Here is a 27,568-nt window from a genome sequence, read left to right as displayed (position 1 = left end):
AAAAGCAAAGAAAGGAGCATGTTGCTTACATTTTGATTGGTGTACCAGTAGAGTGAAGCTTCCTTTAGAATAAACCAATATTTCTTCCATTTCTGAGTGAAGTATCCTTTGGCATCTTTCTTCTTCCACAGCCAGCCTTCGCAGTCACCATGACCTAAGTCCTTGCAGGAAATGCGTCGCCTGCTGCCACCAGTTAGAGAACCTGAGGGGCAGAAGGAGAAAGTAAAGCACGAGGAGAAGGAATGTATGGAACTTGAGGCTATCCCTTCAACGCCTACATTCATCCAGCAGCAACATCACTGAGGGGCATAGTGAGAGCCTGATGGGAGTACAGCCTAACCTCTCTAACCTTAAGGTTTAAATTCTAACAGGTTTGACAAATGCCACCCTACTCATCACAGAAGGTCATCACATAGATGACAACTGGAGTCAAACCACGTTTGACTGACCTGTGTGGCAGAGTCAAAGAATCGCAGCATTGTTACAATGCAAATAGATGCCATTTGGTCCACCTTGTCTACCCTAACCTTCTGAACATTTTGTTCCTGTTCCATAACCCTGCACCTTCTTTCGATTTAAATAACCATCCCATGCTTATACGAATGCTTCAATTGAACCTGCCTCCATCACAAGTCCAGACAGTGCATTACCGCTTGCTGTGTGGAAAAGAAATTCTCATCTCGCATTTCACAAGCCCTCTGGATCTCAATCTTTTGACGGGCATTAGGACTAGGAGAATCAAACTAATCCCAACATTCATTCACCATCTGAATACGTGAGCCAAGAAAAGATGGGAAGCTGGTTAATGTGGGACGAAGGTATGATTAATGGCATGTTGCATAGGCCAGAAATGACTGTCGGTGAATACTTAAAATACAAAACAAATTGCAGAAAAAGGAACATTCAAGCACATGAAGCATTCATCACTAATCTCAGTGACAAACCTTTCAAGGCAAATGCATTTTAAGCTTATTAGGCTTTCTCGTTATGCTTTCTGATGTTAAATTAAACCTATTATTCCAGTATACCTCTTCTTGATACTTCTTCAGTAAAGGCTGGAGTAAATGGTAACTGCATTCCAATAAGTGGCAATCCTCACACCTGTTAAAGGGGATTATGTGATTGAGCAAAACCCAGAAAAATTAATGGAACAGTGTTCAGGATTGAAGTAAAGGAGGTCACAGGCAGTAAGCCGGAGCAGATTTCAGATTCAAACATGACTGGTGTCGAGCAGAGTTCTACATTTTGATGTTTACTGCCAGTATTGGTTGTTACTTTCACATGTCCCTATGAAATTTCATTGATTTTTGCAAAGGCGCCTGCACTTGGAAGGTGATAATGAATTTTAGCTAAAAGAAAAAAGGAAAGTAAATGAAATGTGATAATTCCCTCCACACGGTAATTAATTCTCATAAGGATGTCAATAGTAATGTGATCACTGAAAAAAAAGCAAGCAGGCAAACACAAAAATCGATTAAAAAGGCAGCTGACATGTTGGGATTTATTTCAAGTCGAGGTAGTTATGCTTCAGTTGTGTGCATCTTATATCAGACACCATCTGAAAGGCTGCATATAGTTTGAAAACTGCATCTCAGGAAAGGTGTATTTGTCTTAGAGAAGGTGTGGCATGAATTCACCTGAATTAAGCTGGGGATTTAATGAGGTTAGATTGCATAAACTTTGCTTGTATCCCCTTGAGTATAGGAGATGGAGGAGCGATTTGGTTGAGGGTTTTAAAATGTTCAAAGAACTTAATGGATTAGACATGGAGGAACGATCTCCCCCAGTGGGAATCAAGAACCAGGGGACACGTAAATCAGAGAATAGTCATTCAGGAACAAGATCAGATCTAATTCTTCACACAAAGGGCAGTAAAAAGTTTGAATTAACTGGTTCAAAAGGCAGCAGACACAGGTTCAGTTGGAGCTTTAAAAGACAGCAATCACTCGATCGATGCTTTGTTTTCAGAACTTCCATTGCCCTTGGGAGCACACTGCATTATTTTGTATGGATGAAAAACAGTTTAACTTCTAGTCTGCTATATAAGCGCTACATATTGTGCAGTGGGACCAGCTGTTGGCTGCCATGGCTACTCATTGGTCAGCATTGTACAGAATGGAGAACTACTGGGGGCAGAGGAAACACACCACATTCATGAGTTTGGCATGATTGAAGTGGTGGGCTTGTCAGTACGTTTTATGGATGAGCTAGTTTGCAATCTCATTGCACTGATTATTCCACTTGTGTTTGGCTATAGGAAGAGCAGATCAAAAATAATAATGACTTGATCAGTTAGAAATCCCAAACACTGCATCCAAAACAACCTTTGCAAGAGGCAAACAAAGTGATAAAAGCAGATATATGCTCTAAAGCCTGGAAGATCACCAAATATAAGTTACACAATTGTAATACACGATGAAGTTTTGCTGTAAAAAGACAGTTAGCTTAAAGAACAGAATGCTACAAAGGCTCAGTTATTCTTCTGAAACTGGATGACCATACACGAGTTTTCAGATTTAAAGAATGGAATCATTGAATCGTACAGGAGACAAGGAGTCTATTTGCCAATCGTGATGTGTGAAAGAAGCCATTCCAACCCCCTCAGTTCTTTCACCATTGTCCTGAATATTTTTCCCACTCAAGAATGATCAAATCTCCCCTTCGTTGGCTATTAATGAATCTGCTTACTCAACAATTTCAGGCAGCCCACTGTACATCCCAACAGCCTACCATGGATAATACATTCTACTTGTCTCCCCTAGTTCCTGGGTCAATTATCTGAAATCAGTGCCCTTTGATTATCGATCCTCTTGCTTGTTTCTCTCATAATGATGAAGACGTCCATTAAGTACTACTGTAACCTTCTCTGGCCTGAGGAAAATAGTCTGGATTTCTCTAGTCTCACCACATGTAACCCTGGTACCATTCTAGTAAATTTCCTCTGCATCCTCTCGAGGTTTGACGTCCCTTCTATGCCAAAATTAGCCCCAATATTACAGTGTGGTCTAACCAGTGATTTTGTAAAGTTACAGCAGAACCTGCTTGCGTTAGTACTTATTTATAAATCCAGGGACAGTACATGTCTTTTACACAGTTTTGTCAACTTGATCTGTCACTTTCAATGATTTAAAATGACATATTTCTTACCTTTCGTTTTCTTTTTGGTTTTTGCTCTCAAAGAGGCATAATGAAAAGACTGTGAAAAACAAACAAACAGGATAACTCAACATTTCTAGCCAATTAACTGAAACTTGGTACATAACATGTGGCACAATGACAAAGGGTATTAATTGTCACATTTGAAAAATAAGCTATGTGTTTCATTTCATGTTCTATAATTCATCCATCATATGAATTCTCTTTCTCAGATTTAAACCCACAATTCAAATGCACATTACTCTGCAGCAAAGGGGTGCAGATACTGATGTTGTTACGTTTTAGTGCAGATGGCATGGTTGTCGACTTTTGAGAGCGAGAAGGGTTCAAGAATTAAGTGCATATTGGAGGGGGCTGTGTAAAAACTGATAGTGACCTCTGGGAATCCTTCACCTCTCCAACTTGAGAAATGCTCCTGAGAAATTCAGCACCCATCAGGAATGGGAACAACCATCTTCTCTATAATACTAAAAATCAACAATCAGAAGCAATACCACTTTTCAATATCACTCAGGAAAGAAAACAGAGTGCACATTTTATCGAAAATACTCACTTCAAGATCCTCCATGTGAGACAATTTACCCTTGGGTTAGATTTTCCACAATTGACTCTGAATACAATCAATTTATCTCCCTCATAGGTTTCTGTCAAGCTGACCTAAGGAGTCACTTGGCTGAATTGAAGCAGGGCCCAGTCACCCCCTTGAGTTTGCTCTGTCGTTCAATTAGATCATGTGCAGAGCATTACCTTTGTCTGCCAGTGAGTCTGGAGGCAGGGAGAACCATCAAATTACCCTTGAGACCTTCCTACTGACCTCCCATTCATACAGTTCTCAGTTTAAGATGGGTGAGGCCTAAGCTGATATACCCATGTACCAAATGTAGCCCATAAGAGACCAAAACAAAGTCAATTTTCCACATGGCCTAGATTTTTAGGCTGACTGGAAGCTCAGTGGTGGGTGGGGAGGTATGTGCTCAGAAAGTGCTCTAGACTCAGGGCAGGGTGGTTGGTGGTTCGGGGGAGATGGGTGAAGGTGTTGCAGCTATTAACAAGCTCAGGCACCTGCAAGCTGCCAACAGGGTCTTCCCTCCTCCAACAGGGTGTCGTCTTGCTCTTCCCCAGATGCGTCAGTCCACCAACACACCCATCCCTCTCCTCCTTTCTCTGAGACACCCGATACATACCACAGAGACCTCTCGCTGTCCCAGTCCTGCCCACTGTGCCTTCTGGCACCACTGGGAAAAGTTTCAGATTGTAGACTTCACTCAATTGGAAAAAAACCTCTCTCATTCACAAAAAGACATTTTGATGGATGTAGACATTTCTTTGACAGGTTCCCAGGCCATATATATATATATATTATAAATAGAAAAGATTGAGCCTATAAGAGATTAATACACTTCTATCTTTTCGGGTCGGGTGTGTGGTGCTGGAAAAGCACAACAGGTCAGGCAGCATCCAAGGAGCAGGAAAACACCAACACCACCCCCCACCTTTTCCTCCTGTCACATCGGTGACTGTATCGGTGCTACCTCATGCTCCCAAGGCGAGATTGAACAGTTCATCAACTTCACTAACACCTTTCACCCCGACCTTAAATTCACCTGAAAATATTCTCCTGCTTCTTGGATGCTGCCTGACCTGCTGTGCTTTTCCAGCGCCACACTCTCGACTCTGACCTCCAGCATCTGCAGTCCTCACTTTCTCCATTTATCTTTTCAGCTCAACCTTTTCTACTTTTAACAATCCCAAATGCTACTACATGTTCCCCTCAAAGAATACCTGAACCTGACTCCTCCACAGGAGTCCTGGGGCTATATTCAGTTCTTCAAAGTGGACACTTCTTTTCAAAGGGAGTGCACTGAAAACAGACCCACTCTGACTCTGTTGTTCTGCGCATTCTGCTTCCAGACAGTGGGAATACCAAATAGGGACTTTTTAAAATTAATTCACAGGAGGCGGGCATTGCTATCTATTGCCCATCCCTAATTGGCTAGAGGGCAGTTGAGAGTCAACCACATTGCTGTGGGCCTGGAATCATATGTAGTCCAGGCCAGATAAGGATGGCAGATTCCTTCCCTAAAGGACATTAGTGAACTAGATGGGACTTTTTTTTTACAACAGTCAATTCATGGTCATCATTACTCTTAATTCCAGATTTTTTATTGAGTTCAAATTCCACCATCTGTTGTGGCAGGATTCAGACCCAGGTCTCCAGAACATTATCTGGGTCTCTGGATTAACAGTCAAGTGACAATATCACTAAGACATTATCTCACCATTTATATGGAAGTAGCTTCACTGGACTGCTGACTTTGTGCCCCATGAATCCCAGGCTGAAACAGATCCAGCGCCTTTGAAAACTAGATGGGGGTGGTACTTCCAATGTCCAGGGATTTTTCATCATGATACATTGCCCTGGTGAAGATCTGGGCCACAATCCTGGCCCTGTAAGTGGGATGCCTGCTTGAATTTTTGGTGTGAGGTTCTGGCACAAAAACTCCATTAGCTGGATTAAAGACTGCCAGTGACTGCATGATGTGCTTGACAATTAAATAAGGGAACCCAAATTGCATGAGAACATGTCATGAGAATGAGTGTATCACTTGCATGTGACACCAATGGAGCAGCAGATGACCTGACCTCTATTTACTGTTTCAATGATGACACTGCTCTTTTTAAAGGAAATTGCCACTTTGCATACAAACTTAAAAATATAGCGGGTGAAATTAGACTTGGCTAAAATGGGCTCATGGTAAATTGGCAGCTGGTTTTATACTGCCATCAGTTCCGTTCACAACTGGGCACTCTGTAAAACAGGCTGCCAATTTGCTAAAAGCCTATTTTGCTCAACTGTCATAGATCAATTCCAACTTCATAATTCTAATTACCTAAAAGCAGGAATGAAGTAAAATAATTCCAGTATTTTAACTTTACTTTTATCCTACTGTGCCTATGCACTGGAATACATATTTAAAGTCAAGGAAGAGGCAGTGTTGTGAGCAGCGGGATTAGCTTTTCTGTATCAAACAGCATATGGACATAATGGTGTAACGGTACTATCACTGGACTAGTAATTTAGAGGAGAAGGCTAATGCTCTGGAGACATGGGTTCATACCTCACCATGGTGATGGGTATAACTGAACTTAATGTGACATCATTGATGATGGCGGCTAAGAAGCTATCGTCAATTGAACTGTGTAGGGAAGGAAGCCTGGTCTGACATTTACGTTTCCTCTGAAACAGCTCCAGTTCAAGGGCAGTAATAAGCAACAAAAGCTGCTCTTTCCAGTTACACTCATATCCCATGAAAATAAAAGTGGACTTTAAAAAAAAAGTTTTTTTAAAAAAGTCCTCCATCTGTGCTGCAACCACCAATGGAAAAGTTTTAGCATTTATAAAGATTTTCCACTTGTGGGGAATATATAAATCTATTTACGAATAAATCCAACAAGAAATTCTGGAGAAACGTCCTATAGCCAAAATATGGCTTTGCGATCAGAATATGGAACTTATTATTAATTATTGCTAAGCAAAGATCAAGCCTTTTCTGTCTGGAATTGATTGAGGCAAATCTAACTTACCCTTAAATGTAAGTGCACAAAGTAGATAGGAATAGAAAGATATGCTGATCATATAGGATGGAGGAGTACAAACTCAGGCATTAATGTGCCAAGTGATTTGATTAGATTCCCTATGGTGTGGAAACAGGCCCTTCAGACCAACAAGTCTACACCGACCCTCCAAAGGGTAACCCACCCAGACCCATTTCCTTCTGACGAATATACCTGACACTATGGGCAATTTAGCATGGCCAATTCACCTAACCTGTACATCTTTGGACTGTGGGAGAAAACCGGAGCACTCAGAGGAAACCCACGAAGACACAGGGAGAACGTGCAAACTGCACACAGACAGTCACCCGAGGCTGGACCTGGGACCCTGGTGCTGTGAGGCAGCAGCGCTAACCACTGAGCCACTGTGCTGCCCTACCTGAGCTGTAAGTTCCATATAATTCTGCAGAACATTGTCCTGCACTCAGCTACACTCATTAGCTTGCTTTGGAGAATATGTATGTTTCCAAAGAACAACAGATTCCTACTAGAGGGTTTAAGAACAAACCTTAAAATGCACTCAAAAACAGAACTGAGGGAAGATTTATACCACAAACAGCACATTCTCCATGTTATGAACGCAACACGAGTCCAGTGTTGGGACCTTTTAGAGCCACCCCCAAGCAGTGTAGATCATCAATAAAAAATAAGTAACTTGTGTGTGATGTACATCATCTCACAGCTGGTCTTCAATATTCCTTTGATCAAATGCTCTCCAGACAGCTTGAAATGCTTTCTGTCTTGTCACAAAAAGACCACCTAAAAATAATGTACTGTATTGACTGAGTTTAAGTAGAATTCATGAATATTAGAAAGGCTTACATAAATCAAATGATACAACAGGGAATAGCAGTACTTAGCAATGTTATTTACTCCTACAATATCACCTAGACAAGAAAATAGCAATATTTTCCACATTTTATACCAGCGACTACACATCAGCAATATCTCATTGGATATAAGTTTATGTCCTGGGGTTTTATTTCCTTTTACAAAGGCAAACAGTGTGGAAATTATCCATGATTCTTCACAGAAAGCTGCTGGACAGCTTACCGCACACATCTGTCACGCTGTCAAGCTAAACTCCATTCAACTGTTAGCATCATTATGTGGCAACATTAACGCTGTCCAAACCTGTCACAGCATATAAGAATATCCTTGCATCAGAAATTTGTCCCATCAGATAAAATGCGGTTACTAAAAGAGTTCAATGGTTGGTCATTCTCATATGAGTCAAAAAGTGTGGTGCTGGAAAATGAGAGCAGGTCAGGAAGCATCCGAGGAGCAGGAGAGTCAACGTTTCAGGCATGAGCCCTTCATCAGAAATGTCCAAAAACGGCAACTCTCCTGCTGCTCAGGTGCTGCCTGACCTGCTGCGCTTTTCCAGCGCCATACTTTTTGACTCTGACCTCCAGCATCTTACTCTCTCCTTGCGGTTTACCTCCCAACCCCTCAAATCAAGTTCACTGGTTAGAAAGCACAGGACAGGATTGCAATGAGATACTCTTTATTTGCTTGCTGTCAACACTCTTCACCACCAGGACACTGTGCACGTCACTGCAATTTATCCACAGGACACACAGCAGCAACTACTAAAGGTTCTTTAGATAGAACCTCTCAAACTTGTAACATCCATCACCTAGGTGCTTATGCAATGGAACACCATCATCTTCAACAACTACTGCAACATATACATGATCACAATTTGAATATATAACACAGTTCCTAAATGGTCACGGCGGCTAAGCACATGCTCTTAAACATAGCTGTCGGAATACCTTCATCAAATAAACTGCCATGATTGAAGTACATGGTTCAAATCTCGGGGGCATCTTTTAAAGGGGAGAGGAGAAAGATTTAACAAAGACATGCAGGGCAAATTCTTTACATAAAGAGTGGTTCGTGTGTGGAATCAACTTCCAGAGGAAGTGGTGGATGCAGGTACAGTTGCAACGTTTAAAAGACATTTGGATAAGTACGTGAATTAGAAAGGTTTGTAGGGATATGAGCCAGGAGCAAGCAGGTGGGACTAGTTTAGTTTGAGATTAATGACAGCTTAGACTAGTTGAACCAAGTTTCCATGCTGTATGACTCCATGAACAATTTCTCAACAATGAATGGACATTAAATGCCAGTCTTCCTGGTGCTGCCTGTACTATGAGTTTGAATAAAAAGAAAACTTATGTGTGATGTCATGTACCTCGAACTTTGAATTGCTTATTCCATTCACCAAATTACAGGCAGCAAGGATGCTGGAATATCTAAATATATAACTAGGACATGACTTTATTTTTGAGTGTCTGTGATGTGAACGACTTCAGGTGTACAGCAACAGTATACAAGCAAGTCAATTGTATCAAATGGAGCTGCTGATGGATAGAGAGGCATTTGCCATTACAATTGTTGCCCAGTGGGTTAGTCCTCTACATACACAAACTAATCCTATCATTAGGTTCCTATTTAATTGATAGTGAAACAGTCAGAAATTGAAACTCCCAACCTCAGGAAGGAGATGCAATGCTTTATAATTTGTTTTGAAAATCAAACACCAAATGTGTCTTTTTTTGTGATTCAATTAATTATTTGGAATGTATACCTTTATGTATAGGAAACAAAATAAGGCATCAATCAAATATGCTGTGGAAGCTTTCTAAATCCAACCAAACTTAGTCACTTTACACCTATATTAACTGCCTTTTTACATTATGTTAGTAAGTGTATCGCACTACACAATCTGTTGCTCCAGTAACAACACCTCTGAAAGGTTAGCGTGAATTAATGAGAGTATTTGGGACATCAGGAGATATTAAGCAGGGAGGGATCCACCACTGGAACACTTGAGTGAATTCAATAAAGTTGTCTTCATGTCTTCAATTTTTGGTTGGAGACCAATGTTCATAATCCCCATGCAGAAAAACAATGTGAAACAAGGGACTATGTGGATATTTTGCCCAGGTTTGTGATGTACACAAAAAGCAGGACAAATCCAACCTTGCCAATTATTGCCCCATTAGTCTTTTCTTGCTCATCAGTAAAATGATGGAAGTGATAAAGTGATGTCATCCAAAGTGCTATCAGCACTAACCTACTCACGGACACCCCAGTTTGGGTTCCACCAGGGCCATTCAGTTCCTGACCTAATAGATAAGGTAAATAGCAAAGGTCTTTTCCCTAGGTTTGAGAAGTTCAAAACTGCAGGGCATAATTTTAAGGTTAGAGAAGAAAGATTTAAAAGGGGCCTGAGGGGCAACTTTTTCAGGCAATGACCATTAGAGACAATCTCACCACCACTCCTTGACATTCAATGGTGTTACCATCACTGAAGCCCACCCACTATCAACATCCTTACCCTTGATCAGAAACTCAACTGGATTCTGGGTAATCCAAGATGGAGGATGGGAAAAATTGTGGCTGTAAGAGCTGCTCCTTTTTTGAGGTATTTTAGGGGCAGGAGTGATTTCTTTGAATTCCAGGAGGAGTGCTAAGCTATTGCATTATTTTGGAACTTTGGAGAAAAAAAAAGATCAAAACAACGGCACTATAAAAAAGGAGAAAGAGAACAAAGGCAGTGACTACATGATCGCTGTGAGAGAAAGGGAAAGAAACCTCCACTGCTGTTTGACACATCAGTGTATCTGCAGAGCTGCTGCCTTTGCTGTTTGAGTTCAAGAATCTCTGGACATTGAAGTGTGTCGAAGAAAAATGAACAAACGGCAAAATTCACAGCTGACCTTGGAGGAACCTGTGTGGGAGAGCTCACAGTGCAGGAGCAGCTAAGTGCACAGTTTTTAAGTGTAGCTTTGCTGTCTTTTTAGTGGTGAGTAGAGTGGGTTCTTTTTGGTTATATGCTTTATTGAAGTCTGTCTCGATTAAAATTTAAAAATATAAAATATAGGTACTAAGTTAGCCTGGAGCAGTGTTTTTTTTCTAGCAGGAAGACTGTGCTATTTTTCATAGCTTGTTAAGGTGCAAAGATGGCCTTTAGTAGAATGATGTGCTCTTCCTGTCGGATATGGGAGTTTAGGGAGAATTTCCATGTTACTGATGATTATGTCTGCAGTAAATGTCTTTGGTTGCTAATCCTATCAGATTGCATGGATAGGTTGGTGTGGCAGTTAGAAGCAATGAGGAATTTACAGGAGCTAGGGGCTGTGATGGATGGCAGTTATAGGAAGGGAGCAAAAAATGAAGTTACAGTCAGGCAGATGGGTTACCTCCAGGAAAGATAGAAGAGGGAGGTAGGAATCTCCTGTGGTTATCCCCATCTCAAACAAGTATGCTGTTTTGGAAAATATAGGGGTGATGGACTCTCAGGGGACTACAGTGTAAACAGCCAAGTTTCTGGTACCAAGAATGGCTCTAATGTAACGAGGGGTACCTCAGGCTCCAAGCGATCAATTGTGTCTAGTCAGAGATACAGACAGATATTTCTGCAGCCAGCAGTGAAAAATCAGAATGGTGTGTTGCCTCCCTGGTGCCAGGATCAAGGATGTCTCAGAGAGGGTGCAAAATGCTCTCAAGGGAGAGAGAGCCCAGCAGGAGGCCATTGTACACATTGGAACTAATGACATAGGAAGGGAAAGGATGAGATTCTGAAGGGAGAATACAGAGAGTTAGGCAGAAATTTAAAAAAGGAGGTCCTCAGGAGTAGTAATATCTGATTACTTCTGGTGCTGTGAGCTAGTCAGGGTAGGAATAGGAGGACAGAGCAGATGAATGCGTGGCTGAGGAGCTGATGCAGGGGAGAGAGGTTCAAAAATGAGATAATAAGATTCTAGTGACAGTATGTTCCTGTCAGGGTGAAAGGCAAGGCTGTTAGGTGTAAGAAATGCTGGATGACTGGAGAAATTGAGGTTTTGGTCAAGAAAAATGAAACATATATTAGGAACAGACAGCAGAGATTGAGTGAATCCTTGGAAGAGTATAAAGGCAGTTGGAGTATAATTTACAGGGAAATCAGGAGGGCAAAAAGAAGACATGAGATAGCTTTGGCACACAGGACTAAGGAGAATCCAAAGGGATTTTATAAATATATTAAGGACAAAAGGGTAACTAGGGAGAGCATAGGACTCCTCAAAGATCAGCAAGGCAACATATGTGGAGATCGAGGAGATACTAAACGAGTATTTTGCATCAGTGTTTACTGTGAAGCAGGACATGGAAGATTAAAAATGTGGGAAACAGATGGTGACATCTTGAAAAATGTCCATATTACAGAGGAGGTAGTGCTGGATGTCTTAAAACACATGAAGATGGATAAATCTGTAGGACCTGATTAGGTGTACTTTAGAACTCTAGGGTAGATAGGGAAGTGATTGCTGGGTCTCTTGCTGAGATATTTGACTCATCGCTAGTCACAGGTGAGGTGCCAGAAAACTGGAAGTTGGCTAACGTGGTGCCACTCTTTAAGAAAGGTGATAAGGAGAAGCCAGGGAACTATAGACCGGTGAGCCCGACATCGGTGGTGGGCAAGTTGTGGGAGGGAATCCTGAGGGACAGGATTTATATGTATTTGGACTGCTCAGGGATAGTCATCATGGCATTGTGCATGGGAAATCATGTCTCACTACATGATTGAGCTTTTTGAAGAAGTAATAGAGAGGATTGATGAGGGCAGAGCGGTGGATGTGACCGATGTGGACTTCAGTAAGGTGTTCAACAAGGTTCCTCATGGCAGACTGGTTAGCAAGGTCAGATCACATGGACCAAGTTAAAAATTGCAAAACACCAGGTTATAGTCCAACAGGTTTATTTGGAAGTACTAGCATTTGGAGCACTGCTCCTTCATCAGTAGCTAGTTATCCGATGAAGGGCTCTTGCTCAAAGTGTTGATCCTCCTGCTCCTCGGATGCTGCCTGGCCTGCTGTGCTTTTCTAGAACTCCACTCTCGATTATAACCTGGTGTTGTATGATTTTTTAATTTCGTCCAATCCAGTCCACCTGGCACCTCCACATCATAGATCACATGTAATACAGGGAGAACTAGCCAATCAGATACAGAACTGGCTCGAAGGTAGAAGACAGAGGGTGGTGGTGGAGGATTGCTTTTCAGCTGGAGGCCTGTGACCAGTGATATTCCACAAGGATTGGTGTTGGGTCCACTTTTTTTTGTCATTTATATAAATGATTTCAATGTGAACAGAGGAGGTATAGTTAGTAAGTTTGCAGATGACACCAAAATTGGAGGTGTAGTGGACAGCGAAAAAGTTTACCTCAGTACAATGGGATCTTGATCAGATGGGCCAATGGGCTGAGGAGGGATAGCTGAAGTTTAATTTAGATAAATGCGAGGTGCTGCATTTTGGTACAGCAAATCAGGGCAGAACTTATACACTTAATGGTCAAGTCCTGGGGAGCGTTGTAGGACAGAGACCTTGAAATGCAGGTTCATAGCTCTTTGAAAGTAGAGTCGCTGGTCGATAGGATAGTTAAGAAGGCTGGGGCTGTTTTCTCTGGAGTGTCAGGTGCTAAGGAGTGACCTCATAGAGGTTGATAAAATCATGAGGGGCATGGATAGGATAAATAGACAAGGGCTTTTCCCTGGGGTTGGGGAATCCAGAACTAGGGGGCATAGGTTTAGGGTGAGAGGGGAAAGATTTAAAAGGGACCTAAAGGGCAACTTTTTCATGCAGAGGGTGCTGCATGTATCGAATGAGCTGCCAGAGGACGTGGTGGAGGCTGGTACAACATTTAAAAAGCATTTGGATGGGTATATGAATAGGAGGGGTTGGGAGGGATATGGGCCAAGTGCTGGCAAATAGGACTTGATTAATTTCAGATATCTGGTCGCCATGTGCAAGTTGGACAGAAGGGTCTGTTTCCATGCTGTACATTTTTATGACTCTACGGAGTCATCACATAAACACAGTGGCTACAAGAGTTAGGAGTACTGCAGCAAGTAACTCACCTCCTGACTCCCCAAAGCCTGTCCACCATTAACAACTTACAAGTCAGGAATACGACTCTCCACTTGCCTGGATAGGTGTAGCTCCTACAAAACTCATCAAGGTTGACACCATCCAGGTCTAAGCAGCCACATGATTGGCATCACATCCACACGCATCCATACTCTCCACCACCGATGCTCAGTACCAGCACTGTGTACCATCTACAAGATGCACTGCAGAAATGTACCAAAGATCCTCAGACAACACCTTCCAAACCCATGACCACTGCCATCCAGAAGGGCAAGGACAGCAGGTACATGGGAACAACAACACTTGCAAGTTTCTGTCGAAGCCACTCACCCTCCTGACTCGGAAATATATTGCCGTTCCTTCACTGTCGCTGGGTTAAAATTGTCTTCCTCTAGGCATTGTGGATCAACCGAGCACATGGACTGCAGTGGTTTAAGAATGCAGCTCGGTACCACCTTCCCTTGAGCAACTAAGGACGAGAAATAAATGCTTGCCAGCCAGCGATGCCCACATGCCATGAGTGAATAAAATACCTGCAGCATGAGTGGGTTCATTGAGTCTTTAGGATATCAACAACTTAAAAAGTCTCTCTTGCTCTGTCAAAAGGAACTTCTCTGAAGTTTCATTGTATGTTTCAGTATCTAAGTTCTGAAATCAATGGTTTTACTTTTCAAAACTGTTTCAGTCCCAGGATTTAGTCTTATGACGGAATTTGCAAGGCAATTGTTCATAACTTTATCACTATTGAGACAGTGATATTGATATTTGCAAGGTTTGGCTCATTGACACTTTCATTAGGTTGTAGTAACAGCAGCTATTTTTAAAGAAAGTTATGAACAGCTGTTTGTTTAACTTTTTCTATGCATGAAATTGTCGCTATGGTTCATTGGTTCTGTGTGGATTATATACTGGGTGAATGGGCATGGAAGAGCTAGGAGTTGGGTATCAAAATGCTGGGAGTGGGCATGGTGGGCCATTTGAGATGGGTGGGGGCCATGGCTAAGATCTTTTGAAGTCATCTTTCAAAAGGTTCTCACAACCAGACTCCGCTGATGGCCCATGGACCATGAGTTATTGAGAAGCTGGCTAGATCACATGGCAATTGCAAGGTGGAGATTTGGACCAAGGGATACCACTTCCCCCAATGGAGATGGCGAGACCGGGGAATGTGGGTGGGAATCCCGGGACCATGTCTATTCATTGTTAAAGATCCACAGAGTCTCTCTGATTCTGTGAAAATGTAGGCAAATGGGGGTTCAGTATGTTGTAAGTGATGGAGACCATTCATTTTCTTTTACAAATTTTTCATCTTTGGAACATGAGCATCCACTGCCAATGTCAGTCCTTGCTGTTCATCGCAGGTGGCTCTGAGAAGGCAGTAGTGGCCTTTCACCATGAATGCTTTGGTACAGTTGAATGGCTTGCTCAGGATACTTTAGTGAGCATTGAAGAGGCAACCGACCAGCTAGGTGTGGCACTGCAGTCACATATAGACCAGATTGGGCAAGGTCAGCAGAGTTCCTGTCAAAGTATTTCTTTTTTTTTAAAAGCTGCTATGACAGATATCAACTTGTATTTTCAGATTTTTTTAGTGCTAAAATGATTAAACTGACACAGCGAGAGCATATTCATTTGATGTGTTTTCATTGGAATCAGTGTCCTGGCATTAATATAATGGCAATGGTGAGGGCTGGGCCAGTTGGTAAAGTATGGACTGGCATCGTTGTGGGAGACCTGTGCCTATCAAAGGATTCCAATCCCTTGAGGGCTAAAAAGCTAGATTCTCTCTAAAATTTTGAATACCTTAAAAAAATGGGTACAATCCAGACAATGATAGGACTATCTGCCTCAGAACATGCTTCATTTCCTACCAGTTTATGTTGACTTTGAAGTTCTCCAAATAACTGGCTTCACAGAAAATGCAGTGTTTGTTGACATTAAAATAATTAATGCTGGGGCTTATTTTGTTGTGTTCAGAGAATTGAACATTGGCAACACAACAATTACTGCTCTTTATTGTGTTCATTCAATGCAAGGACTCCCAATTAAATATATTACACATTACAGCTTATTTTCATGGGCAAATTCCTGTCAATAGTAAGAAAGATGACAAGCTCTCGAAAGAAAATTTTGGGACTAAATATAATAAGTAAGTTAATCTAAATTCTTCTATTATAGGTAAGTTGAATTTAGACACTTGACAGTAGTCTGACAATATTCAGGACCTCAGTTCCGTGTACACCAATTCCACTATGTGCTATGGCATCTCATGCGAAAGCTGAGTTCAACTGATACACCCAAGTAATGCCAATTTAAACTGCTTGTAGAAACTCCTCTGCACTTGTCTTCTGTGATAATACAATCAAAAATTCATTTTTTTAAAGAAAACAATTATTAACTCACCAAATGAAACTCAAAATGAAATCATTCTGTATACATATTTTTTTTTTCAAAAACCTGCGTGGCTAAGAATAGGCCGACAGATTCAAACACTTGAAACTTACAAAGGCTCCATGCAAATCATTGGCACAAAGCAATTGCTTTAAATCCATCTCAAAAGAAAACAACACCTCAAGGCACCAAAGGTTACAATGAATCGGTGACCTTATACACACACAAATAAATAGATTTGGCCCATTAATTTTCATTCACATCTGACTGTGAAACTCAGTTAATAGACCTGCATGATTGCACAAAACCTCCTTTCTGACCCTTCGACGTGACAATGAGTAAAGCAAGAATGAAAATGCATTTCTCAAGCAGTGTCACTGGAGAGCGATTTGCTGGGTGCTGGTTACTACGTGAGCATCTGGACTCATTGTGAAGAGACGGATGAGTTTCGTTCTCAACGCGATTAAAGATGGCCGATCTGTGTTTCCAACATATAGAAAAAGGTTTCTAAGAAAACCAAGTGCTTCTCAGGGCAACCCCAAATTCTTAAAACCAAGGGTGTTGAAGTAAAAGAATAGTTTTATGGACTAGGGGTGATCTAACAGAGGTATTTACAATGATTGAAGGAGACAAAATGGCTTGAGGTAGTCAAGTGCAAGGAGATACACTTTGTCAGCAGCAAGGTTGGCGGGTTGGAGAGGCTAATGGTGTGAGCCGACTGTGGTGACAGAGGAGTGCAGGGTACATGAGTGTGGGGTCAGAGGAGCTGGGAAGGGTAGAGGAATTGCGATTGCTGTGGAGGAATGTCAGGGTGGAGATAAGCCAAATGGAGTTATTGCCCCAGGGACAGGGACTTTCACACACTAATATTATAAGTTGTTGTGGTTCTGTTCGAGCACCCGAACTACAAATCTTCTCCCAAACTTTAATATTATAAGTGCTTATGATTTTAAATCACTGTTCCAAAATGTTAAAAGATCAAATGTATTATTGAGCTGAAATTTAAGCTCAATGGGCATGTGGTGAATGTTCAAAGCCCTCTGTGTTTGACCACCAGAGACTGGGCTCTATGGCAGAAAGAACAGAATGTCTTCACTGGAGTCCATGACCAAGGTAAGTACAGAGGGTTTGCACTGATACTCTAGATCAGAGTTAAAGTTACAGGTCATTGGGCTTGGATCCAAGAGACTGAAGTGAAATGTCACAGATAAACACTCTGCAGATTTTTGGTGAGTGTCTCAGAAAACAATGGTTAAGAACTGGACTGGGCTGATCTGTGGAAGTCTTCAACTCATGGGTATGTGTTCCGAATTCTTGACAGTCAAATACAAATTTCAGCTAGACCATGCTGGCCAGGTGCCAAGCAGGAACCAGACGGAACAGGGATCAATCTTATTAGTCTTTGCTCTTCCTGTTACTGACACTCCATTAAGGGACTGTTTTATAGAATGGCAAAAATACACATAGCTACCAGCAGTGATTGGAGCATAGACTGGATGAATGTCAATTGGAGGCGAGTCTGATTTCATGGTGCAAAATCTACAAGTCCAATCCTGGGCCTGAAGCCTGTGTTTTAAACTTCCTAAAAACAATAATAGCTTGACTTCATTAGCTCTATACCACTGGGTAATAAGAACGAGTCCTCAACTGATTAGTGACAACATTCTGTAAGGCTTTTACACCTACTCCACTACACTCTTATCAAAATTAGATCTAAGGGTTGAATTTAATGCATTTCTAAGGGTCAGGGGCACATTCAATTTAGCAGATGTCTGCCCACGTGGTCAATCTGTAATTATGCTACCAGTGGGAGGGGCCTGCCCACTAGCAACCACATTGATGCCGTTAAGTAGGCAGTAAGTGGTGTTACTTGTAAAGCTATCTCTGATTGGTCTGCAATTGGCTTTTCAGTGACTGAGTGGCAACCATTTACCCATTGGGCCCAGTTGTCTTATGACTTTTAGCCACTTTTTGCCCAATTATCATGAGATGAAACATCCATTGTATATGTGGACCAATGGGGGTGGAATTTGTTTACTTTAGCACCACTTCTAATGCCACCACACTGCTGTATCCCCTGGACAGCTTGTGACATGGTGGCTCAGTAGTTAGCACTGCTGCCTCACAGCACCAGGTTTGATTCCAGACTGAGGCGACTGTCTGTGTGGAGTTTGCACATTCTCCCCGTGTCTCTGTGGGTTTCCTCCCACAGTCCAAAGATGTGCAGGTTAGGTGAACTAGCCATGCTAAATTGCCCATAATGTTCAGGGATGTGTAGTTTACTTTCATTAGTCAGGGGAAATGTAGAATAATAGGGTAGGGGAATGGGTCTGGGTGGGTTACTCTTCAGAGGGTTGGTGTGGACTTGTTGGGCTGAAGGGCCTGTTTTCACACTGTTGGGATTCTAATTCTAATCATCAGTTGATACCCTTTGCATCCATGATGAGTTACACTGTAGGGATTCTATGCCACCACACTGCTGTAGGGATTCATTGATATAATTCAAAAACACAGCACAAGACATGTGGGTAGTGCCCACCGAGTCAATGCCCCAAGGCAATTATGTGTATATTACTGCTTCATAAAGATCTCCCCCTCTGCATAAACTCCTCACCTCCATCCCAACCTGACTTTAAGTAAAGGAACAGCCAAACGCTGGTCCATTTGAACGTCAGACCCTTGATTTCCAAACTTGGTCCGGAACTTGTTAAAATTTCACAATGATCCATTGGAACAGTTCTCCTGAAGAAGGGCTTATGCCCGAAACGTCGATTCTCCTGTTCCCTGGATGCTGCCTGACCTGCTGCGCTTTTCCAGCAACACATTTTCAGTCCAAGATTTTGAACACAACTGAAGAAAACAATCATGCAATCGATAACTCTGTGATGTGCATTTACAGAGTCACAGAGTTATAGATTCATACAGCATAGAAACAGACCTTTCCGTCCAACCAGTCCACACCAACCATTTTCCCAAACTAAGCTAATCCCACCAGCCTGAGTTTGGCCCATATCCTTCCAAACCTTTCCTCTTCATGTACTTATCCAAACTCCCTGACCTATCACCTCCAACCCACCCCCATTCACCTATTGTAGTCTATGCTACTTTCTCCCCACCCCCACCCTCCTCTCATTTATCTCTCCACCCTTCAGGCACTCTGCCTCTATTCTTGATTAAGGGCTATTGCCTGAAACGTCGATTTTCCTGCTCTTCGGATGCTGCCTGACCTGCTGTGCTTTTCCAGCACCACTCTAATCTAGAATCTTCCAAATGTTGTAACTGTACCCGCATCCACCACTTCCTCTAGAAGTTCATTCCATATATGAAACACTTTCTGTGTAAAACCTTTGTCTCTCACGTCCTTAAAAATATGCTCCCCTAATCTTGAAATCCCCCACCCGAGGGAAAAGACACCTGCCATTCACCCTATCAATGCCCCTCATGATTTTATAAACCTCTATAGGGTCACCTCTAAACCTCCTACGCTCCAGTGAAAAACGCCCCAGCCTCTCCAGTCTTTCCTTATGATGATGTGATGGAAGCGTTGATTAGGAGTGAGGGTGAAAATCTGATTTCAGGAATTTATTTAATCTGTCAACAGAAAACATAATTTAGTAACTCGGGTAGCACGGTGGCTGAGTGGTTAGCAGTGCTGCCTCACAGCACCAAGGACCCAGGTACAATTCTGGCCTTTGGTGACTGTATGTGTGAAGTTTGCACATTCTCCCTGTGTCTGTCTGGGTTTCCTGCGGGGGCTCTGGTTTCCTCCCACAGTCTAAAGATATGCAGGTTAGGGTGGATTGACCATGCTAAATTGCCCATAAGTGTTCAGGGATGTGTAGGTTACGTGCATTAGTTAGGGGTAAATGTAGAGTAATAAGGTAGGAGAATGGGTCTAAATAAAATACTCTTCAGAGGGTCAGTGTGGGCTTGTTTAGCGGAAGGTCCTGTTTCCAAACTGTCAGGATTCTATTCTATTGTAACTTTGATGTAAATACACATTTAGCACCCTCTTGTGCAGTGGACTTTCCCAAAAAATAACCCAGCAAAATTAAATATCCAGAAAATTTTGTTGTGGCATCTTTCTATTGCCAAATCAGTTTTTTTGTAAATAAAATGCAAACTGCTGAGAGCACAGAAGTTGAAATAAACCAGATATAGCTTTATTTCAATGATATACACAGTCAGAAATGAAGTACAGAGAATTGTTTTTGGAAGCCTTACCTTCCTCATTGCTGTACCTCCCTGTCTGTCACCACTTGTATACCTGTGTAAAACAAATAACAGTTCCCAGGTAGAACATTATCTTCAGCTGAGCAAGGAGATCTTGCACTGTATTTTTAATTGAAGGAATACAGCATTAACTGAACTGAACACAACCTTTTCATTACTTCAATTATATGTTGACTATTTCAAATTAATTCCATCAAAATGATTCATGCTCTCAACCCATGGCACATTCCCACCAAACAGTAAGTGTTTTTGACGGGTAGTTAAATGACCCAAAGTAATAATTCTCAAAATGTTGTTAGCAGTTAATGAAAACAAAAGTAACAATGCTATAGGCTGGAGTCAAAGAATTTCCAATTGCTTTCACTTTAGTGCCTATTAGTCTCTTATGAATGACAAAGGTTTTTAAATGAAAGACCTTTCACTTAGGTGGATGTGATGAAGCCAGTCTTGAGTAAGGGTTTAAAGATCTCAGACACTTGGTGACTCTTGTTTTGCACAGATGTGGCTTGAGCTGCTGAGTGTTTCCAGCTTTTGTTTTTACTTATGATTTATAATTAATCAGGCACATCAGTCCCTTAGAAACCGCAAATGTATGGTTAACTTCCTTCAAAGCTACAGCCCCTCAAAATAGCAGCCCGTTCACACAAAACCATGGCACATAGAGGCCAAAAGTAACAATTTAAATGATTCCTGTCTGATATGCCAGTAAACATTAATGAGCACCATTACAGCAGCAACCTCATCGAGAAATTCAAATGATACAAAATTGCAGAGTTCCAGGGAGCACAGCCACTAACTGAAACTCAAGATTTTTGCTTTGAAAAAAAAATTGACATCTGTTGTTTCGTGGAGAAAGTGAGGACTGCAGATGCTGGAGATCAGAGCTGAAAATGTGTTGCTGGAAAAGCACAGAAGGTCAGGCAGCATCCAAGGAGCAGGAGAATCGACGTTTCGGGCATGAGCCCTTCTTCAGGAAGGGCTCATGCCCGATTCCTGAAGAAGGGCTCATGCCCAAAACATCGATTCTCCTGCTCCTTGGATGCTGCCTGACCATTTGTTGTTTCGTGTAATGGGATGGTCTCATTTATTAATCTGCAAGTTGAATGTAATAAAAGATGATCATTCCTCACAAGTGACCATGGTGTGCCAGGAAATGAAAATAGAAAAGAAAGCTCATGAAAGGCAAAATAATCAAAATACTTCTATTATAACATTGCGACATTATGGAAACAGAGAAAATAGGAACTGCAGTAGACTATTTGGTTCTTCAATCCATTCAACATGTATCTATTCCCATTTTCTTCACTTGTATGTCACAACGTGGAGATACTTCTGATGCAAACTATTCTGAGCAATGACGCATAGGGTGTAATTTAATGTAAACAATGTAGACAGGGGTCTCAGCTCCAAATTCCTCAAGAGAAGGTCTAGGGCACAAGTATAATAGATAAAGCTGTTTTGGCAGTAAACATTCTGTAACTGTGCTATTAAATACTAATCAGGCACTTAATTGGACAACGATGGGCCCTTGCCGCGAACAGGCATCGAGGTCGTGGAAGTCTCACCCTCACCAACCAATTAGAGACCAGTAAATCCTCTTTGCTCAACAGCACCCCAGGACAGATAGTGGCTGCTACTGGCATTGCACTCTCTGAGACCCAAGATGGATGAGGGAATGAGGCAACAGGTGAGTTATGGCAGGGTTCGAGGGTGAGGGTTGCAGAAGAGGAGTGCTAGGTGTTGAGATTGGTCAGCTCTACACTATTGAGACCAAACGTGGACTGGGTGACTGCTTTGTGGAATACCTCTACTGTGTCCATAGGAGTGACCCTAACCTCCCAGCAGCTTGCCAATTTAAGAAAGCACCTTGCTGTCATGCTAACATTTCTGCCCTGCACCTGATGCAATTTTCCAATGACAATGAACTCAAGCTCAAGGAATAATATCTTATTTTCTGCTTAGGCACTTTACAGCCTCGAGGTCTCAATAGTGAATTCAATAATCTCAGAAAGTGGCTGTATTTTGTCTGTTGTCTGTTTTTCTTGCATCTCCCTTCACCAGAGCTATGTCGAGTTTATGTCTTGTTTACTTTACACTTATTAGACAGGAATAATTATGTCCCTTTCTCATCTTAATTTACATCCTATTACATCTCTCTTTTTTCCATTAATAAAAACCCCCTTTGCTTTGTGCTGGGTCTCTGAATCATCTGCTCTCTTGGTCCTCCTCTGTACTTGTCAAAAGTATAACAAAGAACCTACTTTCCAACACCTTTCTCTTCTAAAGAAACATCGTCATACCAAGTTTGAAACATTAATTTTAATTCTCTCTACACGTACTGTCAGGCCTGATAAAATTGGGGAGGTCTTGATAGCAATATACAAGGGACTAAAGAGACCATCCCTCAAATATTGTAAACAGTTTTGGCCCCCTTGTTTATAGGAAGATTTTCAGACATTGGAGGCAGTCCAGAGAAGGTTTACAGTTTGATTCTGGAGACAGAGAGATTGTCTTATGAGGAGAGAGGTTGGGCCTGTATTCTTTGGAGTTGAGAAGAAATTTCTTGAAATAATTAAGATTCTTAAGCAACTTGACAGGGTGCATGTGGAGAGGTTGTTTTTCTCTGTGGGAGTGTTGAGGACCGGAGAGGACAACCTCAGAGTAAGGGGATACAGTTAGGACATGAGAATGAGGAGGGATTATTTTCTCTCAGAGAGTAATCAGTCTGTGGAATTCTTTACTGCAGAGAGCTGTCAAAGCTGCTTTGCTAAGCATATTCAAGGTCAGAAGTCACACAACACCAGGTTACAGTCCAACAGGCTTAATTAAAATCAGAAGCTTTCGGAGCACTGCTCCTTTGTCAGGTGAATTGATCTTGGAGATCCTCTCCACTCTGAGCCGGTAGTGTCGATGGTAACTATGATGTGGAGGTGCCGGATTTCACCTGAGGAAGGAGCAGCACTCCAAACGCTTGGCCTTGTTGAGTATGAGTTCCCTGAATGGGGCTGTTAACTTGGGGTCAATCATGAAATCCTGGCTGACAGGTCTACCAGAGCCTCAGGAATTCTCCTCACTCTAAGGATTGGCTCTGAGCTAGCTGGCCAGAGTCCATGTGCTGTGCATGTGTAAATAACAATAACTTGGTGATGGGATACTGGCCTCTGTGGAGTTATTTCAAGGTTCAGATTTTCTTGACCTTTTTCTTGACAGACTTATCAACTTGTCCTGCCACCAAAATGGATGAGTGCCGTTCTTACTTATGTTCTGGGAGCAGCCTGAATTGAAACATGCAGAGGAACAGAAATGAAAAAAAAACATTTTATTGGACTGTATAGCTGCCACTTAGAATTTTTTTCTTTATTCATTCATGGGATGTGGGCGTCACTGGCTGGGTAAGCCAGTAAGCTAATTGCTCAGAGGGTAGTTAAAAGGCAACCACATTGTTGTGGGTCTGGAGTCACATGTAAACCAGACCAGGTAAGGATGGCAGTTTTCTTCCCTAAAGGGCATTAGTGAACCAGATGGGTTTTTCCGGCAACTGATAATGGATTCGTGGTCATCATTAGACTCGTCATTCCAAATTTTTTATTGCATTCAAATTCCACTATCTGCTGAGGCGGGATTCAAACCCAGGTCCTCAGAACATTATCTGGGTCTCTGGATTAACAGAGTCGAAAAGTGTGGTGCTGGAAGAGCACAGCAGGTCAAGCAGCATCCGAGAAGCAGGAGAGTCAACGTTTTGGGCACAAGCTTTGGGCCTCTGCTGTCGTACCAGCTGTGCTTTTCCAGCGCCACACCTTTTGACTCTGAATCTCCTGCATCTGCAATCCTCCCTTTCTCCCAGTCTCTTGATTAACAGTCCAGCGATAATACCACTAGGCCATTGCCTCTGCATAATTAGTCCAGCTATGTCATCCTTGTAAGGGTGCCTAAAATTTCTCTCCCTTAGCGGAAATGTAAATCCTGGTTAATGTAAGTAGCTGAAGTAATAAAGGAGCAGAGAGAGAAAGGGGGAAGTTGTAAAGTAGAAACTAAAAAATGCTGTCGCTGGAAATCAGAAACAAAAAAAGAAAATCAGATATCCTCAGCAAGTCAATGTTTCAGATAAGACATGCAGGGAACAAGTCCAATAAATACAGCTAGCCTGGCATTAGAGGAGAAGATGTACTGAAACAGGTGATAAGGCAATAAATATAATTCACTTGTCGATCAATGCTTTGTGACACAAGTCTACAAAACTGATGTGTGATGTTCAAGCAATGGTTGGATCTCCCTCAAGTTTGCCCCAGCAGTTTGATAAAATCCCATCTTTCCCAAGCCCATTATCAAAGTACATCAAGCAGATCAATATCCAATTTCATAAAGGCATCTGCTGATAGTAAAGATAGGTGAGCAGTACGATATAGATGTTAAATCAGTGAAATTCAGGACTTTGGAAGTATTTCAGGTTATTTTTATGTTTGGCTGATCAGAACCAAACATGGTCTTCTTAATAGACATCATAACATGATAAACCTTCTCTTAATCCCATTTCCCCTGGGCAGGACTTAGAGATGTGTTTTCATCCGACACTGTTTCCATCATATTGTTATATATTTCACTGACACTGTACAAAGTGAAGATTCCTTTTGAATTTGTGGGGATAAGTAGTTTGAAAGTCAAATCTATTTGAATTGAACCTGACGTTAAAAGCCTCCAGATCAGGGAGGGAAGCTTGATAGCTATTGACAACATTATGCAGCGAGTGTTGATCTCAGCCCTATTGGTTGGCTTCTTGGTGTTGCCACCTTACAAGAGGTGGCCAATTGAGTGGTGACCCCCATCTTCTCTTCAATGAAGGACAGGGGGCTTGTTCCCAAGGTGGAATTCCCAGTCAGAGGGCCCAAGCTATGGATGGCAAGTGGCTCCATTGGAAAGGGAAGCACTGCTGAGGCAGGCAAGAGGATGCTCAAAAATGGAGGCTGTCACCATGGCAACAACAATAAAAAAAGCAAATAATGGCTCTGGTTGTCAGGCCACCAATGTAGAGGACATATGGACTACTTATTCCATTCTGGAGTGATTAATAAGGAAGTGCCATGTCTTCCCAGCCTGCCATTTCAAGATCAACTCTATTTGCCTACAGACGAATGCAGGAATTAGGACTGGGCTCTTTAGTGTCTCAACAGTTTGATAAAATCCCAGCTTTCCCAAACCCATTAACCAAACTCATCAAGCAGACCAATATCCAATTTCATAAAGGCATCTACTGGTAGTAAATGAAAGATGAGCAGTAAGATATAGATGTTAAATCAGTGAAATCATAGCTGCTATTCCATAAAATCATAGCTGATCTGAGTGTGGCCTTAGCTCCATTTTCATACCTAACCCATAACGCTTGCTAGCAAAAAAAAATTGAATTCAGCCTTACCCTCCATGGCGCAGAATTCCATAGCCTAATATTTCTCTGGAAGAAAAATAAATCTACTTACCTCAGTAAGGAAAATGCCTCATATTCAAACTGTTCCCTAGTTCTAGATTATTCTGAAAATGGAAACATCCTCTCAGCACGGACACTGTCAAGTCCCCTCAGGATCTTATGTGTTTTATCACAATCACCTGTCACTCTTCTAAACTCCACCATAGGCTCAGCCTGAACTACCTCAGCTCCGAAGATAACCTGCTCATTTCGGAATCAACGGAGCGCCTCTATTCTGAACTGCATCTAAATGCAATAACATCCTTTCTTTAATAAGGACAGTAAAACTGCACATCGTACTCCATATGTGGAGTCGCCTACATTTTGTCTTTTTAGATTAGATTACATTACAGTGTGGAAACAGGCCCTTCGGCCCAACAAGTCCACACCGACCCGCCGAAGCGCAACCCACCCATACCCCTACATTTACCCCATACCTAACACTACGGGCAATTTAGTATGGCCAATTCACCTGACCTGCACATCTTTGGACTGTGGGAGGAAACCGGAGCACCCGGAGGAAACCCACGCAGACACGGGGAGAACGTGCAAACTCCACACAGTCAGTCGCCTGAGGCGGGAATAGAACCCGGGTCTCTGGCGCTGTGAGGCAGCAGTGCTAACCACTGTGTCACCGTGCCGCCCACTGTAGCATATCTTGCCCACATTTTTACTCATTTCACCTCTTAAAAAAAACACTATTCTATTTGCCTTTCTAATCACCTGCTGCATCCTGTATATCAATCTTCTGTGATTCATGGACCACAATTGATGCATCCATATCTCTCCTCATGTAACAGGTGACCCAGAGTTCTACAGTCACCCTCCTTTCAAATAACAGTCTGTTTTTTTTATTGTTCCTTCCAAAATGGTCACATTCATCTTTTGCCACATTAAACTCCATTTGCCGATTTTTTTTTTTGCAGGCTGACTTAACCTATGTAAGTTCCTCTATGGACTCATTGGGATGGATTTTCTGAGGAATAGAAATCTCTGTTGCTTTTTACTCCTCAAAAGGAGAGAGCTCCGCATTTCTGAGAGGAGAGCTCGCTCAGGGCTCCTCCTGAAATGCAGAGCCGTACTTCCACTCTGCCAGCCCTGTCACAGCAAGGCACACCTGCAGTTAGAACAAAAAGGCCCAGAATCACAGACAGCCACTTAGACAACTGCTGTCAAACAGTAAGTCTGTATGGCAAGTGTGAGTACTCCTCTTTGCATTGGTAGTGTCCCTGCCTCAGGGTCAGGAGGTCCAGATTCAAATTTCCCATGTTCCAGAGATGTATAGTAATATCACTGAATAGATTGATTTGGAAATATTTATGAGGCAAGTGTAATGTTAGGGTGCTGGGTGTGTACGTAGTAGGGTCAGTAGGGTGGCCAGGTATACAGGGTGTGAGCGATGCCAGATAAGTAGATTGCCAGCTGGGCATGGGGTTAGATTCTGGCAGGTAGGGTGAAAGGGGCGGGTAAGAGTGCCAGGGTGCAAGTTAGCAAGGGGGTCAGCTGAGCGATGAAGTGTTCGGAGTAGGTTGGGGTGTAAGAGAAATTAGGTCTGACAAAGGAGAGTTGTTAATGGATCGAGTGAAGGTTGTGGTGGTGGTTGGGGATGAGGCATGTCTGGCCCAGAGCAGGGAAAGGTGAGGTGGAGTAAGGAAAAGGGTGCAGACAAGGTGGGTCAGATGAGGGCGGCATGGTGGCGCAGTGGTTAGCACTGCTGCCTCACTGCACTAGGGACTTGGGTTTGATTCCAGCCTCGGTCTGTGTGGAGTTTGCACATTCTCCCCATGTCTGTGTGGGT

The 27,568-nt window shown here is 42.3% G+C and overlaps 1 protein-coding gene across 3 annotated transcripts in view; it reads right to left on the bottom strand.

Moving 5' to 3' along the window:
* The window catches only part of LOC122557100 (connector enhancer of kinase suppressor of ras 2), a 585,950-nt gene that overhangs the window by 93,735 nt on the left and 464,647 nt on the right, over positions 1–27,568 (bottom strand). For 2 of the 3 annotated variants that reach the window (XM_043704404.2, XM_043704405.2), the window contains exons 14-16: positions 20,304–20,346; positions 3,148–3,196; positions 30–202 (exon numbers count right to left, since the gene is read on the bottom strand). In XM_043704404.2, coding sequence (XP_043560339.1) covers positions 30–202; positions 3,148–3,196; positions 20,304–20,346 — 265 coding nt within the window. The remainder of the gene's footprint in view (positions 1–29; positions 203–3,147; positions 3,197–20,303; positions 20,347–27,568) is intronic. The other variant, XM_087992202.1, reaches the window with a different exon arrangement.

Source organism: Chiloscyllium plagiosum, unplaced genomic scaffold (genome assembly GCF_037043375.1).
Source record: "Chiloscyllium plagiosum isolate Xiang-an unplaced genomic scaffold, Cpla_swu_hap1 HiC_scaffold_11, whole genome shotgun sequence".
In the NCBI taxonomy this organism is placed as follows: Eukaryota; Metazoa; Chordata; class Chondrichthyes; order Orectolobiformes; family Hemiscylliidae; genus Chiloscyllium; species Chiloscyllium plagiosum.
The sequence above is the reverse complement of the archived record's forward strand: the minus strand, read 5'-3'. Positions and strand labels throughout refer to the sequence as shown.